The 20701-nt window shown below is 37.8% G+C and overlaps 1 protein-coding gene across 1 annotated transcript in view; it reads left to right on the top strand.

The window, feature by feature from the left end:
* LOC138701546 (serine-rich adhesin for platelets-like) overlaps positions 1 to 20701 on the top strand; it is a 283122-nt gene that overhangs the window by 54901 nt on the left and 207520 nt on the right. The window contains exons 2-4 of the mRNA XM_069828550.1: positions 63 to 166; positions 9541 to 9637; positions 17319 to 17522. Coding sequence (XP_069684651.1) covers positions 63 to 166; positions 9541 to 9637; positions 17319 to 17522 — 405 coding nt within the window. The remainder of the gene's footprint in view (positions 1 to 62; positions 167 to 9540; positions 9638 to 17318; positions 17523 to 20701) is intronic.

Below are 20701 nucleotides of genomic sequence, written 5' to 3' on the forward strand. Positions count from 1 at the left end.
TGAATTGTCTACGAAACGATGCACTCTTAAGATATGCTGTAACACTATGTTTTGCCTTGCAGAGTCTTCACCAGAACAGCCCACAAGTGTCTCCGGTGACAAGAGACAGCAGCAACAAGAAGGAATCAGCTGAAGAGTTCGCGCGCCCTTGCAATCAGTACAATACGTAAGTGCTTCAAATCAACTCTAGATTCATTCCTACTAAAAACATCCCCATTTACTTTATTCAATGTTTAAATTTAATTGAAATGAATAAAGAAACGGATATCCAACAGCAAAGAAATTTAAGAATGACACTTCTGTGCATTTGAAAAGATAAATAACGCCAGTAACTAGGTTACTCTCGGATAACTAGGTTACTCTCGGATATAGAAATATTAAGTTCCGCTTTCATAATATGAGCAAGTGAGTCGTTAGCAGCATGCAGTAGATTTCTTTTTTTAGGTAATGTCCCTTTTCAATGGAAGAATACGAACAAAGGCCATCCATTATTTCGTTCGCAACTCTTGATATTGGACTTCACCACCACAACCGCTGGCAGCCAGGTAGCTCAGTTAATAAGTTACAGTAACCGGCTACAGATTGGGAGGTCCCGAGTTCTCCTTACCAAAATTTTCAGAACGATCCCAGGGTCACTCATCCTTTTGTCAAATTGAGTAAAGGAATTTCCAGGGGTAAAAGACTGTCGCAGGATGGTGCCGACCACATTTCCGCATTTTAGTCTGAGGTCATGAAAAAACAGAGCTCAATACCTAGGCCCCCATGCGCTTCCGTGACGTCTAAAGAGGATACCTTTACCATCACGATAACGATTATGTAAGTCTGGGCAAGGATGACTTAAAATAAATTGATTTAAAATTCTTAGTCCGCTCACGTATATTATGACTTTGCTGGAAGACTAAAACAGTTCTCTGATCTACCATTCTTAGCTATCTGTAGCAATACGACAATGAGAGTTGGAATCCACATCCACATTAATCACAGGGAAAAAATATTTAATAGTTTTAGTTCTCATATGCTAGCCGAAAGGACAGAGTGGCTAATTTCTACGACAGGTACTCGGGTTAAGATCCAGGCGAATTTAATTGAAATCAGTTATGATCAAAGCCAGTGATACCCGAGAAGGTTTTCTACGGGCAACCCTTGTCTCTTGCGCCATCATATCACAATTTCTCCATAATCATTATTCTAAACATTATCAAGCACATCGTAGGTGCTTCATATACAATCAACCACTTTAGAAAAAAACAAGTTAATAGTAAAAAACAGAAAACGCAAAAAATTCAGTTTCGTTTTATGCGATGGGAGCATGGATTACAGGTTGAGGATGGGTCAAATCCATACGCACTCCGGCAAACCATACGGATCTACTATGATATCTCTTAAATTTAATTTTGACGTGGGTGAGAAATGCTTTCTAAATTCTGTCTTCAATCTCTCATTCAAGAAAAATGTTCTTGTAATGAACTCAAATCTATGACATGAATCTCCCAACTTCCGGAGAAAGTCATACTAAAAATCTGCATCGCTCTTAAAAACATATCGTTCTCAGATCCAGTGTCAAGCATTTAACTAACCACAAGCCGCCTTGCAGCTCAGTTGGCGGAACATGGCTTATGACGGCTGCGGACCAAGGTTCGAATCTCGGCCACAGTGGAGTCATTTGAGGTGGACATAGCCAGAGTTCCTTAAGGTTTTTCTCGAGGTTCTCTCATTTCTCTCCATCATTTCACCATCACTCTCCACTTCAATATTAAATATCATCATAACAATAGTATTCATACAAAACAGTGCGATATGATGCAAAGTGAGATCACTTTCCACCGGAGTGTTTTGCCTATGAACAAGCGCGTTGCTCGTTAGCCGGTTAGCCAGTTAGCTGGGTCTTGGTGATTAGCGGGAGGATAAAACAACAAAATAAACCAAACATACAACAATACATAAACAAATTTACGCCGCTCGTTAGCCGGTTAGTCAGTTAGCCGGATCTCGGTGATTAGCGGGAGAGTAAAACAATGAAACAAATCAACCATACAACAATATACAAACAAATTTAAAAAGCTCATTACTTACCAAATTATCAAATGAAGTGTTGAAACGGCCCGCTTTTATTCTCCACACATTTTGGCATCTCTTTACGAAATTATTCATCACTCGATGTAGTTCATTTTGAGAAATCCGAAAAATTTCCTGATGAATATTATCTTTGAGTTCTTGTACGGTGTATGGTGTACGAGAGATTTTCTAAACGATTACGAATGTCATGTAATCTTTCTTCGGTGAAAACCCTACGCTGTTTTTTTTTTAGCCTGAATACCTTCAGTTTCCTGAAATTTATTATAAGGATTATGGATTGTTTTACGATTCGGAGCGTCTACATCCGGAAATTTTTTTTTAAGTTGGTTATTTAACGACGCTGTATCAACTACTAGGTTATTTAGCGTCGATGAGATTGGTGATAGCGAGATGATATTTGGCGAGATGAGGCCGAGGATTCGCCATAGATTACCTTGCATTCACATTACGGTTGGGGAAAACCTCGGAAAAAACCGAACCAGGTAATCAGCCCAAGCGGGGATCGAACCCGCGCCTGAACGCAACTTCAGACCGGCAGGCAAGCGCCTTAACCGACTGAGCCACGCCGGTGGCTCACCCGGAAATCTTTGTTGAAAGCGTCACCGAAGTTCACGAGCTGACTGAGTTAACACATAGGAATCGTAAATAAAGACAACATGGTGTGCCGTTTACAACGAGGCATAATACACTTCATGTATACTGTCGAATTAAGAAACGAACAACACAACACATCCGGGAACAGCTACGCTACGACTGCGATGTCAACAAGTAAGCAAGCAGGCTTGCTACTCCCTCCAGTGCGCGGCAAACGAGTGGTGGCTCGCTCATAAGAAAAAACTCCGCGCCGCGGAGGAAAACATAACTGATCGCACTATAGTATCGTGGCTGGCATACAGATATCATGTCTGAGGAGGCGCAGTACGTTTCGGAGGTGAGGGTGGAAGGGCACTCTAGTGGGACTACATAGGAACCTTAAGATGTACCGGCTGAGTTACGATATTTACAAAAATGAGACTCTTCGGATTTAAAAATAATCGTTCCTAATATAGGAGTGCTAAGACACAATAAGACTACTACAGGCTATACAGACAGCATCTGAGTCGTTTCTCCGCACTAAAGAAAAAAAAAAATCACTAGACCATAAAATGGACGACTAAGTCGCAGACGGTACCTGGATTCACAAACATATCTCTGCTGGGAGATCAAATACTGCAGGCAGAATTGAGGTAGCTTTGTAGAGCATTAATTCTTTCTAGCGAAGATAAGCAAAGACGTTCTGTGATGAGTGAATAACAATAAATAATCCAGGGGCGATAGACCGTGAAGGGCCAAGGCCGACCAGCCTACTGCTGACCTCACGTCCACATACCTTAGCAGAGGTGAACGATCATCCAACAATTAAGGCGATAAAGTGTGGGCAGCATGACGATACTCCAGCCGTTATATAGGGTTGTTTCCGATTTCTGATAACGAATTTGAATGACATCATGTGCGTCAGGAGCCACACGACAGCTGAACTGTGGCGCGAGGTGGCAGACCAGTAGTGAGTGATCTCATAGAGTGCACAGAGACTCACAGCAGAAATTTCCAAGAAAATCGAGCTTTTTGGGAGGGGTACTTACGACCCTTTCCGATGCCAAGTACAGTTAAGTGAAAATAAAAGAAGCCTGCAATAAACGAGGTTTCGTTATTTCCAAGAAAGGCATCTTCTGTGTACTTAATAAGATTGGTAAAGTTCGAATGGAATTCATTTGCATCATCTCGTGGGGTGCGTCGACTTGTGACGGTGGGTGGATTTGCGTGTTTTTTCCAGTCTGGAATTAATCCCATCCGAGCTTTGCCAGTCATATTAAGTACACAAAAGATGCGTTTCTTGGAAATAACGAAACCACGTGTTTTGCAGGTTCCTATAATTTTCACGTAACTGTAGTACTTGACATCGGAAAGAGTTGTTATGTACCCCTCCCAAAAAGGCTCGATTTTTTTGGGCATTGCTACTGTGATACACCGTGCACTCTGATTATGAACTCACTCACTACTGGTCTGTCACCTCTCGCCGCAATTCAACCGTCGGTGTGATTCCTGACGCTCATGACGTCATTCAAATTCATTATCAGAGATCGGAAACAACCCTGTAGATGACTTACGAAATAGGATTTCGCTACATACCGTAGCTTCCCAAATTAATCACCATGCTGGGTAGGAACGGTCCCATACACTGGACGAAATTTTATGAGAGATGACCAGAACCAGCGTTCATACCGTAATGCGAGTTCTGGTATGATGCCTTAGACCACGACGCTACGGCGCGAGACAATGATGGGCGAATGGTAGATGATTGTTATCATGGGGCCAACAAGTCGGGTCTTCATGTAAAAAGCGTATGTGCACCATACAGTGAAATTACTGCCACTATACACGAATCAAGTCGTCCACCATGACTGAAGTAGTGACGTATTTAGCCACAGGTATGGAGTATTCGAGTTAGATTTGACAGCGAAGTGAACATTTTTTTGAGCTTCATGGAGAATGGAAGCGTGTTCGTTTTGTGTATCTGCTGTGTTGTCTTCAATAGTGGCATTGCGTCATGTTTACTTCACAACTCCGAGGTCCTACTATTTCGCCCATAAACCCCGCAAGAGTGAGGACAGAACGCGTCAAAGGCCTCAATCCCTGGATGTAGACGATGGTGCTGGTAGTGATGGTGTTGATGGTGGTGATATCTCTAATACAGATGACATGGAGAACATCGCTGTCCGAACCAGTGTTGGCGAGTTCAAGCTGAAAGGGTTTCGTTAATGAAGGCCCGTTAATTGTAAGATGAGAGTCTCATTCACAGCACCTAAAGCGGTCTAATCCGGTCCAACAAAGTTCCAACGTGGCAAATCCGACATGTGTCCGTCTTGCACGCGATACCCGGTTGTTTGGCAAGGACTGGCTGCGTGTGTTGAGACGAAGGCTGTGTATTGTTTAGCAGCAATTGAGAATGCGAGATTTCTCGTACGGAAATAGCTCCCACATCACTTGAGCTGCTCCGACTTCTCTGGGAGAGTTATTTATTCCAACAGCGAGTCAATGGAGGAAGATGCGCAACTGTCCATCATCCGGGATATGGCACTGTGGGGACCGCGAACCCTGAGGGCACCGACTTGAGTTAAATACCTTTTTACAAAAAAAGAAAAATATTTTTATTCACGGTTCTGGATTGATATGCACTGTAGGTACTACAAAAGAAACATGTTATATTTGGACAAAATTATTTCTTGATAGAATATTTTATATATATTTCACTGTACATAAAATGCATATTTTGATACAAAAATTCTTTGCATATACGTTTTCCTATTTCTAGAATAAAAGGCGTATTTCACTAACATTTGTTTTTTTTTTTTTAAGTTCAAATTTATCGAGAATGATGAATTTCCCTTTAATTAATGATTACTGAAAACGCAAATTTATGTTAGCAAGTTACTTGATGCTAGCATAAATCTCAAAATCCTATTCTATTTTATATATTTAATGTCAAATGTGATAGTACCGATAGGCGGGCGGATAGCTCAGTTGACAGAACTAGTTACGGACTGGAAGAACCCGGATTCAATCTCGGTTCGTGGCGGCGGATTTTTCTCGTCAAAACTAACTTACTTGGTGTTCAGTCAGCCTCGTGTCCAATTAAGTACCTAATCTTTCTTGTGTATAAATGGAGCGTGAAGCGTTATGCGACCACACTATCTCATTCTAGTACGGCTTCACGAAAGCATGAAGCTCTACCTTCATTTGTCCATCTTTTGTCAAATACCAGTAACATTTTGTGATGAAGAAATATTTATTTTTTTTATTGCATGAACATTTGTGAGAGTTAAATGCATAAATTTCAGCAAGGTAATTCATAGAATTCCTTTCTTTATATATTCCAACAAAAGAGAACAAATAAATGAAGGGGTACAATGAGATAGTTTAAAGCTACACTTTCAACAAAAATGGATTTGTACAAGTTCACTTCTTACACATACGGGGAAGCTACCAATAAAATATTATAAAAATTACTCGACAAATGACGTAAATATGCGCCAAAGAAATTATACCGCACCTAATAGCATTGAACTCTAAACGTTCAATACCCTCTCCAGTAAAATTTTATCTGTGTGGCTTAGGACTACGTCATTCTCACCCCTTCAAATGGTACTGGTACAATGCTTACTCATAATCTTTGTCATTATCATTATTGTTACTATTCCCATCTCCTTTCACAGATTATTGTGAATTAACATTAAATATTTATAAAGAACGAGATTTCATAATAATGTGGTGAGCATGGTGAAAAGCTATCCTATATGGCAACGCACAACAAACACAAGACCGGGAATACCCACAGTCCTGGAGCCAAAACTGGAATCGATGGATTCGTAGAAAGAACTATTGAGGGCTATATCAACCCGGCTTTATGCTATTAAGTTACATTGATTCTATGTTAATTTTAATAGCATACATTTTGATATATCGTCGTTGTACCTGCAATAACTCCTATGTGACATATTTATCGATTTTCATATTTTTGCGCTATTAAATAACTTAAATAATGATACATCAAATAATAAAATCTCCTATATGTAATTATATTTCTTTGTTTCGAAAATGTAAGCATTCACAGTCTCCTATGTACGGCTGCCATAGGATGAATAAATGTGTTTTTTTCCTCCTACTGAAAGATTTTATATTTTGCACATAGGAGTTACAGTAGGAACAACGACGATATTTTTGTGCATGCTTTCAAGATAATTTATAATGTACGCATATTCAGTCTTCATTTATAAACATTTTTAAATTGGTTATTATACGACGCTTTATCAACCGTTATGGTTATGTAGCATCTGAATGAGCTGAAGGTGATGATATTAGCGAAATGAGTCCAGCGCCGAAAGTTACCCAGCATTTAAAGGAAAACCATGAGAAAAGATTCAACCAGGTAACTTGTCCGAACCAGAATTTGAACCTGGGTCCGCTCGTTTCATAGTAAGACATACTAACACTTTCCACAGAGGTTGTAAGCAGTTAATAAAATAAACCGCACATGCATACTCATCTTCCTTATATGAAAACCAGTTTAAGTACAACTCTATAAAATAAAACATACGAGTATATTCATATGATTTCAACATTGAAACTCTTCTATCCTAAAGACGAATGGGGAAAAAGGATGTACAGTTCCATGAAATAATCTGCTCAATCCTCCTGGAAGGGAAGGGGAAAAATACTATTGTACTCCCGTTGTACTATTCGCGCATTTATGTTACACAAGCATAAATGGAAACTAATATGGGTGGTACACGCGAGGGATGGCAAGCTTGCTGTATGTATGTATGTATGTATGTATGTATGTATGTATGTATGTATGTATGTATGTGTGTGTGTATGTATGCATGCATGTATGTATGTATTTATTCACACTGCAAATTGGTAAGTACCCGGCGGCAGCGGTAACTAATTACATTCAATAATGACAATAATAAACACAATTAATAAAAATAAAATTAATAATACTAATAATAATAATTAATAGTAGTAATAATAATAACAACAATAACAAGGAGCATCCTACGTTAAATGAAGCACGATCACTTAAAATAACATTTAAAGTAAATCTAATCTGTATCTTAACCCTAAGTTCGAACTAAAACCCACGAGTATGATTATGTTCATACATGCATAACGACACCTAAGAATGAAAATCTCGTATGTCTGATTTTCTAAATTTTACAGGAGAGCAAAAAATCGATATACAAGGTTTTCACAGTTAAATAGATGGCTCGCAAGTCGGAAATTCTATATGATTTCGACATACAAGGTTTTCACATTCAAATAGATGGCTCGTAAGTCGGATTTTCTGTAATGGCTAGAGATACGCGCTTTTCATTTTAAAATTAAAGCATAAAGAGATACATGGTTTTCAATTTTTCTCTTTTTTCATGAAAAAAAATTGAAAATGAAAATTTTGCAATTGTAGACCATAAGAGCACGGGCTTTCCTATAAATTTGAGTGAAAATCGCATTTTCGAAAAAAAAGTCGACTTACGAGGTTTTCATTCTTAGGTGTCGAATTAAGTATCTTTCAGCACTACACTCATTTCGCTGTCAACTCGCTCACTGCACTGGAACTACGACACATTTCACTGATACTATCCTGATTTCACTAACACTTCAAAAACAATGTCACTGTTCAAATACTTTGTACTATCACTATAAACTATAAAACTTCACTGACACAAACACATTTTACTTACACATTTCACTGACAAAACACACTTCACACTTCACTGACACAACATACTTCTTCACTGATATAATACTTCAACACTTTTTGAGAGTTAAATGCATAAATTTCAGCAAGGTAATTCATAGAATTACATGCAATAGTATTTAAAATAGGATAGAAATTTGTCGGAATATGAACAGCCCTTATACATATATACACATACAGTACATACATATACATACATACATACATACATACATACATACATACAACAAATCACAAGTTAAAAAAAATACATGTGTATTAAAACAAAGATATCGAGGCACGCCGATTTGAACTTTCGTAGAAGGGAACATTTAATTTCTGATCCCAGCTCCAACAAGAATATTTGTTGAATGCCTATATAGGGTGTAACAAAAAGATACCTTATGTAAAAATTTTTAGAGAAACATTCCTCACATATGGCGGATGAAAAAATTATATATAAATGTTTCTTTCTAGAGCTCGTTTTCTAAACACTGCTTACATTGTATGATCCGCAAGCTATTTTGTATTTGTGTGGAATGCCATCACAGCTATCCTCTAAATTACATCTCATACCAGAACATTGAACACCGGACCGACACAGGAACAGGAAGTAAGTCTACGGTACATCATCCCATCCCACCACCATCCCCACTTGCAATTACATTCTAACCAGATGTAAACAAGAGAGCCTACATGTAATCAGACTGTTCTGGTTTGCTGTACTATGCACACGACAACCATGATGGTATTCCACACTAACTACCTTGCCCTCATAGAATATAAGCAGAGTTGTACGGTATAATAAGAGCTCTAACAAGGAAATAAAGCATTACCGGACCTATGTTCATACAGAATATTTTCATCCTCAACATGTGAAGGGGTATTCTAAAGTTCTGACACAAGTCTAGATTTTTGTTACACTTTTTATGTAATGTGTTGTTGTTACAGCAGCTGGAGGATCTGTCTCATGCTGGCCCCATCTCTCTAGAATCCTATCTAATTCTATCTAGTCTATGAGGTTGAAAATATCTGAAAGTTTGAAAAACTGAACTATGACAAAAGTAAAATGTCTACGAAATAGATACTTTTTTCAGAATATTTCAGTGCCTATAGTTAGTGTAACGATTCACAAGTTTATTAAACTCAGCAATATCTTTGTAACTCTATCACTTTGATTTTTGCAGACTAACCACAGACAAGATGGCAGAACTAATTCCATCTGGTGGTGGCACCATTGTGGCCCAAGAACAGTCTTCTAGTGTCGCATCTTCGTCTTCAGAGGTAATAAACAAACAACAGTTACAGTCGTAGCCTTATCAATAAGTGTATAGTAACTGCACAACTCTGTGACTTTAAATTTACTACAAATAGCTATTAATAAGGATGGACTAGAACAGAACTGGAGATATGAGGCACCGATTATTTAGTCCTGATAGATCGGCGACGCGAAACAGGGGAAGTAATAGGAGTAGTGGGGAGAGCTTCGGAGTAGAGAAAGGAGCGAGACGCCAGTAAAAAAATGCAGTACAGCTCTGTGCTGGAAACACACCGCTCTACCGCATGCGTTACATACGATCGCACTGAATGCAAGCTACTAACTAACCCAAACACCCCCTGGTGTAACTTAATGAACTCGCCTGACTCAGGCGCACACTGTCGGCAACTGTCAGTACTAAATAATCGTACTGTACACATCAATTATTTGCTTTTCGCACATCTCTTAATAAGTAACATCGTTATTTAATTCAGTTCCTGACAGAAGTTTAGCATTATTTGTACCATTGTACACTTCTTATAGAGTTGATGGCCATGGGAAGTAGACACACTGTACTACTTTTTTTTTTACAATGCACATGGACATAAGAATGATTGTGAGATGTGGAGAAACTAAGGGTTGATAGTAACGGAAACAATATTTCATATGCCTTAACATAGTATATTCATTAATTCATAGTTTCTTGCCCAAGGCATATCTTTCACTGCAAAACCCAGCATTCTCCAAACTTCCCTCTTTTCCGTCTTCCTCTAAGTCGCCGCATATGATCCATATATATCCTAATGTCGTCTATCATCTGATATCTTCTTCTTCCTCGAACTTTTTCCAGTTCACCATTCCTTCCAGCACATCCTTCAGTAAGTAGTTTCTTCATAACCAGTGACCCGACTAATTCCCTTTTCTCTTCTTGATCAGTTTCAACATTATTCTTTCTTACACACATTCATTTTTTATTATGTCTGTCCATTTCAGATTTGAAATGCTTCCAGTCGCGTTTCTTAATTTCCTTGCAATGTCCATATTTCTGTCCCATATAATGCCACATTCCACACAAAGCAATTCACTAGTATTTTCCTTACTTATTTTTCCAGAGGTCAGCAGGAGACGCATTTTTTTCCATGAAAAGCTTCCTTTGCCATAGCTACCCTCCTTTTGACTTCTTGGCAGCAGATCATGTTACTGCTTATAGTACACCCCAAGTATTTTAAGCTGCTCACTTATTCTACTACCTCATTTTAAATTCGCACGTTTACCTTCTTTATTTTTCTTCCGGTAACTAGAGTCTTTTCTTGTTTACATTTATCTTCATACAATTCTTCTCACAACTGTCATTTAGCTCCAGTAGTATATCGTCGTTGTTCCTGCAATAGTTCCTATGTGCAAAATATAAAATTTTTCAGTAGGAAGAAGAAACAAATTTATTCATTCTATGGCAGCCGTACATAGAAGACTGTGAATTCTTACATTTTCGAAACAAAGAAATATAATTATATATAGGAGATTTTATTATTTGCTGTATCACTATTTAAGTTATTTAATAGAGCAAAAATCTGAAAATCGATAAATATGTGGCATAGGAGTTATTGCAGGAACAACGACGATATCCCTTAGTATCATCTCCTCTAACAACGCCATAATATCATCAGGAAATCTTATGCACTTTACTCTTCTTCCTCCTACTATCACCTCTCGAATGTTCTGAAAAGTTCTTCACTAAATCCTCCAAGTATTGAAGAGGACAGGTGATAAAGGGCATTCTTGTCGTACTCTCTTACTCCTGTCCCTATTCCAATTCCCTCTAATATTTCTTCTATCTAACGTCGCATATGTGCTGTGTAAATTCTCCTTAACTCCTCCAGGATTTGGTCTCGGATCTTCAGCTTAAAAAGCAACCTTTAGCGCGGCGAATCTGAACTATTGTCAGCGGACCTCTGATGGCCGCCAAGCTGTATGCAATTTCGCGAATCTGAATATTAATTTATGAGTACAACGTTACAATTCTTCAATAAGGAACACGATGCAGAAGTTGTTAACAACAGACCTAATAACACAGACGAACTGAGGATAACTAGAATAGAGGGATATCTCACAAAGGCTTACATTTATATCGCTCTCAGCTTTTTCAAGTCCTAGACCTAGGGACAAGTTGCATATTCAATTTTTATCGGAAATATGTTCAAATGAACATATTCCTGTCGTCATAAATTTGGAACTATACTGTAACATCGCCCATTGTTTTATAATGTCCTAATAGACTACTGTACTATGAAAAATCACGAGTATGTTTCTGTAGAAACATTTACTGAAGTAATCGAACATTTATTTCGAGTCAGTATATTAAAAAAGAAAAAGATAATCTGACTGTTGAATTTGCTGTGAATAATTTCAGTAAACCGGAACTGTATGTAGAAGGTGTGAGTGAAGCCAACAGTGACAAGAACGGCAGTGTCTGCGGAGTGTATTTTTTGTACTATGTTAGCACAACAATTAGAAAACACATGTACGCAATTCAGTAACAGCAACAATTAATTTTAACGCAGATTTTATACAAAATAAATTATTCACTGAGTTTATGTGAATATTAATAAAATAAAAATGTGCAACAGTTCAGAATATTTGTTGTTTCCGGATGAATGTTCTAAGGGGTTAGGTACAGCATAAAGCAGTAAAATTTTGGAAATATTCAACACTTTTTCCTCCATTACTGTATCTTGTATAATAATGAAAATTAATAGGTGTAAAACACTGTCCTTCTGCTGTACAAAAAAAAAATATATTTTATTGATTTAAAAAAATTATTTACATTTTTTTTTTTTTTCAAAATTCAGTTCACTGTGCACTGATGAAGCGTTTCCCACATAACTCAAAAACTATCCAACATTCTGTGATTAAATTTTTTGTGTGTATTAATGCTTGTCATATCTGCACTATGATGCAAGATCACTTCTCTACCTTTGATAGATAGTCTGATAAAAAATATATCCATTTAAAATGGTCAAATATCATATTTATTAAGGAATTAGTTGAAAGAGCATGAATTGTAACCATGAGTTTCAGCAATAAAATAAAAGAGAGAGAACATGAAAAAGCTGACAAGTTTATGAGTTATGAGGGAAACGCTTCACCACTGCATAGTAAACTACCAGCATTTTAAATTTTGAAAAAAAAATAAATAAATAAATAAATAATTTTTTTAAATCGTAAAAATAATTTTTTTTCACATAGCAGGACAGTGTTTTACACATACCAATTTTCTTTATTACAGTAATGGAGGGAAAAAATGTTGAATATTTCCAAAAAAATTTACTGCTGTAAGCTATATCTAACCCCTTAAACTCTTTAAAAATGTTTGAGAAACTATTATGGTCGATGAGCTGAAACAACTTCGCTAAGGCAAAACCAATTGTGATATGTCTCTCTCAATATCGAATTTCTCAGAAAAGCAATGTTGCAAGCAATGATTTCCTTAAAGTGACGTAATTAAAGGCTGATACAGTCATTTCAGGTGTTCCTTTACAAGAACTGAGGTTATGTTCCTTCTCCATCGACCGACTGAAGTTCACGGTGCAGCACAATCAATCAAGCAAGCAAGGCGCCTGCTGCTCAGAAAAGTGTGTGTCCATACGGCTAGTAAATCTTGGCTTTATCGCCAGACAAATCGATAAAACTTGACATTGGAAACGCGAGAGCAGCGGCAGAAACACAAGCGCCGTATTTTTAACTCGATTTATGCGCTGCTCTTTCATCTCCTTTTCCTCGTGGAATCCTACTGAGTTGTTGCTTACATTTATTATTGCTTCTTTACATGGAACATAAAACAAACCAGACTTCGACATCACTCAAGTTATGTCTCCCTTGGGCACGTGCACCTCGGGTACAACAGACATCAATCTTATTTTATGCTTTTAGCTTTTAGCTTTTAGTCTGTTCGAACATTTACATATTTTGTACACTGACACAAAATAGACAACAAAGTTTCGGCTAACTTTTGACATCTGTAGAAGAGTAAATGGTTCTGTGGTTTGGTGACCGTGCGGGCCTGTTGCGCAATAAGATAAGACAGTAATTTCTGACGTAATTCTTACTGGCTCATCCGGCATCTAGCACGACGGATATTGCTGTCAGACTGAGGATAGCAAACATGACCTACTTACAATCACTCTCTAAGCCAGAAACACACATAGTTATCTATTTTATCCCACTCTTCCCACATTGTCTTCAGGGAGCACAATGACCGCAATGAAAGAGATGAAACAACTGAAAGTTACGTGATCGCACGTCCTTGCAAGGAAATTTGGGGGTGTGAAGACGAAGCTATTTGAGTTTCGAGCCAGTTAGCTACTGTCTCATACCGCTTTTCACAATTCCGTTGAAGACACCTAAGAGAATTCTGGAGAAACAAGATGAAAATGGACATAATCTAACAACAGGTAGCACGTGAGGGGGAGAATGGTCGCACAGCACAATTCAGAGCACGTATGAACAGCAACAATGTAGGACTCATAGGATCGAATTTTATTAGAGTCGTCTTATATTCCCAGTCAATTATTAGCTGGTCTTCTAAACTGAGTAACTCATTCTGCCTGTAGTTTTCCTAAGGCGTTAAGACAAATATCTGGAAGAGTCAAGAAAGAAATGGACCACGGATTTACATAATTCCCCCATTACATATTTCGAGCTTTTCAAATTTTAAGAATTCACGAATGGAAGTATTGTCTTTCGCATGTCGCCTTAGGGACTTATGGATGAGCCTTCCCTCAATCTAAGGCAGTAGTACTCAGTATGCGGCTCTCAAAGACATTTATTTAAAGGAGTTTTTTTCTTCTTGTGCTGCCATCTGTTGTTTCGGTCAACAATTATTATCAATTACGCATTTCCTGAAATTCTTTGAGCTATTGTTTCTAATGACATCGGTATGAATTTCGTAAAACATATAGTGACAGAATTATAGCAGTTTATAACCCCGGAATGTTTCTGCGGACACACTGTATTTCTAATGCGTGCTTTCCGGGTAAATAGATATTAAGTATGACAAACATCAGTCCGATATTTCAGAAGAAAGAGCAGTACGCATGGGGAGAGGAGGACAAGAACATGACATCTCATAGTATAATCACAGTCTAGTATATACAGTAACAAAGCGTAGGGAATATGCAGCCATAGATAGTTGCTAACCACTAGGATCGCTACTATCACCTCATCACAGACAATGCGAAATAGTATCGACACAGTCTATTGTTCCTAGTACTCTCAACAACTCAAGCTTCGTGACTGTATATACCCGACTGTGGTATAATTTTACTATATCATTGATGTTAAAATGCATGTTTGCCAAAATCCAGAAATTTAATAAGATTCACATTAATTTCCCTACAATGCGAATACTGAGAAAATAAAATAAGTCAAGAAGGGCACTCTCCTGATCAAATTGTGAGATGTCGCTTCCTATGGCAAATGATTAAGACAAAGGAAAACAACTGATAATATATTTTTTTTAAAGCATGATGTAAAGAGGATAGAATAACGAGGTAATGGTGTATGGAGAAATTACACTGAAACGTTATGTATCAGACAGATGGAGTCTATGAATTGTCCACTGGACAGGATGTAGGACAAACTCCTTTGCACCAAAATTTATTAGATAGGTTCAAAGTTATTTAGAAAAGATCTGTAACTCTTTTTCGGCCATAGAAGCATCAACATGAAAATAGTAGTGCAGGGCAGACCTTGCGAAAAAGGTAAAGGTGTAATATGTACCCTTTGCATTGAACTAACAGAAAACCTATGAAATGTCAATGTGTAAGAAACTATGCGCAATGTAAAAATATAGTCTACTTCGATGAGAGGAGAAGATATAGTATGAGTAGCAATGTTGCTTTTAGAATCTAATTCAAACATACAATATGACCACTACCTGACGGTGAAGAAGTTAAAGTTGACTGATTTTTTAGGGATAATAAAATTGCATGCAAAAGCCAAAAGTACTTCCGGTTCAAAACATAAATCAGTTTCGAAGTGTAAAATCAGCTTTCCTCACTCTGATAATTATACATGGCAAGATGGGAATCGCAAATGAGAAAATCTTAAAGGTACGAGCGATATCGCATATTTATAAGAATAATGTATGATAAATAGAACAAAGATTGATAAAGCTACCAAAAATCCAATTAAATTAAAATATTTAAAAATGAAACCAATATTATAAATTGAAAATGATACTGAGTTTCGCAGCTGAACGGGTTTCAAGGCTATTGACACTTACACTACCTGATCAAAAATATTGAGACACCCAAAAGTAGTATTGACTTGAAGGCTCAGCTACATGACGTGCTACAAACCGGTTTTAGTGAAGGCAGCATGTTGTGTACTGTTCAATATTACAAGTAACAGCGAGATGGTTCGGTCTGCAGACCTCAGCGAGTTTCAACGTCCTATCACCGTTGGATGCCACTTAAGTAGTAAGTCTATCAGAGAGATTTCAGCCCTTCTGAATCTGCCAAAATCAACAGTTTCGAATGTTGTTATAAAGTGGAAACGTTATGGTACTGCTACAAGTATACCACGACCAAGTAGGCTGCATATTGTGTCATAAAGGGAGAGTCGATCTTTAAACAAAGTGGTGGGTAAAAATAGTCGGTTTTTGGCTGAAAAAATCACCTAAGAATTTAATAATGCTATCAGCAGTGAAGTTATGACTATTCGTCGTGAGTTAAGGAAAATGGCCTATCATGGTCGAGCAGATGCCCATAAACCAAACATTTCCCCTATGAATACTAAGCGTTGCCTCAAGTGGTGTAAAGAACACCGTCACTGGAGAGTGGAAAATTGTGATTTGTAGCAAGAGTGACGTATACGTTGTGGCAGTCCGATGGGAGACTTGAGTGGGGAGAATGACAGAGGAACGACACCTACCAGCCTGTATTGTGTCAAAAGTGAAGTTTTCAGGAGGTGGCGTTACAGTATGGGACTGTTTCTCATGACATAAGTTTGGCCCCCTTGTAAAATTGAATGCCAATATAAATGCCGCAGGTTATGAAGACATTATGACTGGTTATTTACTGCTTACCAGTTTAGTGATGTTTGAAACAGTATAACAGTACTCCATGGTATACAGCACGGTCTGTAGGGGAATGGTTTGGAGACAATAAAGTTCAGGAAATAAATTGGCCGGCCCAGAGTCCCAATGTCAATCCCATAGAACACCTCTGGAATAAACTAGAACATAGACTGCGCTCCAGATCCCAAAGTCCCACTGCTCTGGTTACAGCTCTGCAAGGAGAATGAACTGCCAATCCTCCACAAACTATCACACACCTACTGGAAGGTCATCCTGCTAGAATTACTGCTGTCATGAAGGCAAAGGGTAGAGGACCTACTTTTTATTAATGTCCTTCACCTGGGAGAGTGTCGAGAGGAATGTCTGAATATGATTTTGATTAAGTGTCCCAATACTTTTGACCAGGTAGTGTATATTACTCCGAAGTTCACCGTCCCATGAATTAGCTTAGAGAGTTTTGAATGAGATCTGCAAAGAAGACGTGGCCTACTAAACATTTAACGCTGAGGGAAGATCTCTTCAATCCACTTCCCTGCAATGTTTATTAATTTGATCCCTCACCTAAGTTCACACAATAAAATCAAAACTGTTCTGGGTACTGCAACCAACTTGATGTTGTTCGTACGCAGGTGAAGAAGGAGATCGGCAACACGCAGATCCTCGAGAAGTCGAGCGATTACCAGTCGGAGGAGATGTCGCGGGTGTTGAAGGAGAGCAGCCACTCCGTCAGCAGCTCCTCCACGCGTGTCGTCTCTTCTTCTTCCAGCAGCGTCTCGTCCTCCGTGACGTCACAGCGCGTCTCATCGACATCCATTGGCGTCGAATCCTCCCAGGTAAAGACAATAGAGTTCTAAGGAACCGTTGTCTGCGCCAGCGTCTAGGTACGCTTCCGCCCCAGGGATGTGCTCTCGAAATGCGCATATCGAAGGAAAGACACTTAAACTGTATTACTGTCTGCACACGTACAGATACTCACTCAGAACCCTGCCGTAATTTGATAGCTTGCCATTCGAATATGGGCAGTTTTCAATAGAAGATAAACGCAAAACAATAATTATGGTATTTAAATCAAACTACACTAAGTTACATATCACACTCAAAAAAATATATATAAAGGTATTTTTTTCACTTACTGTTCCCGACTTCCCGAAAACATCACGTCACATTTCTTTACATTTCACATATTCTATAAATTCTTTTCTATTTAAGATTAATATAAATTGTTCATCCTGACATCCAATAAAACACACCACACCACAGGAATAACTACTTTAAATAAGATTCTACAACTATTCACTTCTCTCCTATTCCCATACGTCACATTTGTTTACTTTCATCTCCCATTACGAAGTCCTCGCATAAAGACGACCATGTAGACGAATTTTCGAGTGCTGAATACTGCTTATATTAACACACGTTCAATTTTCAGAATAAAAGAATACAATTACGCATAAGTACAGTATATAATATGAGAAAATTGAGCAGTATGAGTGACAAACTGAATTGAAATACCTCCAATTTTATTACATCCAAAATAGGATTTGTCACAAGATTGTCAAATGCAAATTTCTTTCAATATAGCAATATGCTTAATTATAAGATGATATAGTAGTTTCAAGAACAAAAAAGTGCTTTCAATATCTTAGTGACCATGAGAAGAGAGCACGTCCCTGCCGTGTTGTCCCACTTTAACTAGTCTTTCAATTGTACCAAAACACACTAACTGTGCAAAACAGAAGCTGTGATTGTTATCCAGTAAAATAGAATCAGACAACTAATTGCTCAAACTGCGAGTACATTAGATGTATATGCTTAAAAAACGTTGCCAACCCTTGATTGTGATACAGATAATGTATTGTGAATTATGCTAAACTTGTATTCCTGTAGCGCAGTATTTTATACACTTTTTATATACAAAACAACCTCCACTGTACACAAAACCCGTCCTCACACTTTTATATGACAACAATTTTGAATCAAATGATTTTATAAGGTTTTTATATTAGGGATCAAACCGATAGAAACGAATCTATATACCTCACCACGCGGGTCGTAGACCTAGACACAACGTAATTCCTTAACCCTACAAGCCGCAAAAACCACAAAGATATTTCATTCGCAATGATGCAACTCTGAGTCAGTTCAGGAGTCTTCAACATGTGCCATACATGAGCTGCTTCAGCGACCTAAAGAAGACAAACTGTTTTCTCTTTCTAGCTTAAATGCCGTGTTATAAATGATGTTCCTTTTCTGTGCCGAATGAAAAGTTGTAGCGGAAAAAGATCGGTAATTTCTTCGTGGGTTGGTGATATGAAATAAATGAAGGAGTTAAGCCCTGGTTTTTCTGAGCCGATGCTTTACGAGACAAAAAAGAACACAATTAGAAGCGAAAAGTAGTTTCTTAAGATCTATAGCGGGATGAAGAACGAAATTATTATATATGAAATGAATTTAATACATTTAGTCTCGATGATAAATTATGAAAATATAGGGAAACTGAACAGAAATAATCAACCGCAATAGTGGTATTGCTCACTGCAAATATTAACGTCGCTCACTGACTGGAAAACTTATGCAATACTCGAATGACTGAGGGACCACAAAGCTCCTTAAACTGCAAAGATCCAATATTACATTAAAGACAATCTACTTCTGTACTTAATTATCATTTCTATCGTATTTCATCGGCCTGGGTAGTGCAGTCGGTAGAGTATTGGCCTTCTGTACCGGTCGCGACTCAGGTCGACGGCATTTAAGTGTGCTTAAATGTGACAGGGTCATGTCAGTAGATTTACTGGCATATAAATTCCAGAGGGACAAAATTCCGGCACACCGGCGACGTTGTTATAACCTCGGCAGTTGCGAGCGTCGTTAAATAAAACATAATTTACAATTTATATCGTATTTCGGTATTAAGCTGCATTGAAATTTTACGTAATAGTTCACAATATTTTCATACAAGCAGAAGAGGTAAATATGTTTGCTTCCTCTAAGTGCTTCCACACACTAAATTTTTGCTCCGCACTACACACCTTTAGAAAAGTCTACTGGAAACATTATTAAAGTGCCACACAGTCATCACATCTTGTAAAAACTTTGTTGAATTTTAATTGATGGTCAATGTAGCTGCATAAAGCATGTGAAATTTGAGTCTTAGCTCATGATCTACAAGTTCTAGGTTCACAGACATTTTCTCTCAAAATGAAGATTGGTGGCCTCCTTTCGTACTACAAATATTCATTGCTTGTGTAATTCAGTCTTAAACATGCAAATGCAAATGTAGGAGATTTTTGAACTACATGTAACACAAACTGATATATTTCTTAGAAACCCAGATCATTTTCTCTGGAATTCGGCTTTTGGGGTTAACATTCCCAGCAGAAGAGTGTTTCAAACACTTCTTCATTGTCTAACACAAACTGAGAGTAGTGTTAGAACAGTCTTTGTTACTTGGTATGAATACGTAGTTGTATTTTTATAACATGTTTTGTTATTAAGCTTTTGTGATAAAAATAGAAAAGACCATTTTTTGGATACTCAATTTTTGGGTAATATTTGATAGTAATTTTTGTACTATGTGATACTGGTTCTTGTGGAGGAAAGAGTTAAAAATGGAGTCGTGACCATAGAACTGGATGGACCTGTACTCTCTCCCAACCTCAGCTTCCCGCCCCATGCCCTCGCAGTAAGTTGTGACATAACGAGGAGTGTTGTTGTTATTATTATGATGAATTGACTCCAAATTCAAAATTCATGTTATTGATTACTTTGTGATAAATTAGTTATATTCTCACTGCATGTATTCGATTTGTTATATCCCTTCTGAAAAAGACGAATAAAGACATGTGTTAAAATATGGTTGTATTCTGATTTGAAACCCAATAGGCTTCAAAATGTTATGGAACACATTTCAACAGCTGCCCTTTAAATTGACAACCAGTTCTATAAAAGAACTCCATAACTCTCTTCTCAGCAAGAATTCAGACAAATATACAGAACAGAGGTTACACAT

Source organism: Periplaneta americana, chromosome 6 (genome assembly GCF_040183065.1).
Source record: "Periplaneta americana isolate PAMFEO1 chromosome 6, P.americana_PAMFEO1_priV1, whole genome shotgun sequence".
Lineage (NCBI taxonomy): Eukaryota > Metazoa > Arthropoda > Insecta > Blattodea > Blattidae > Periplaneta > Periplaneta americana.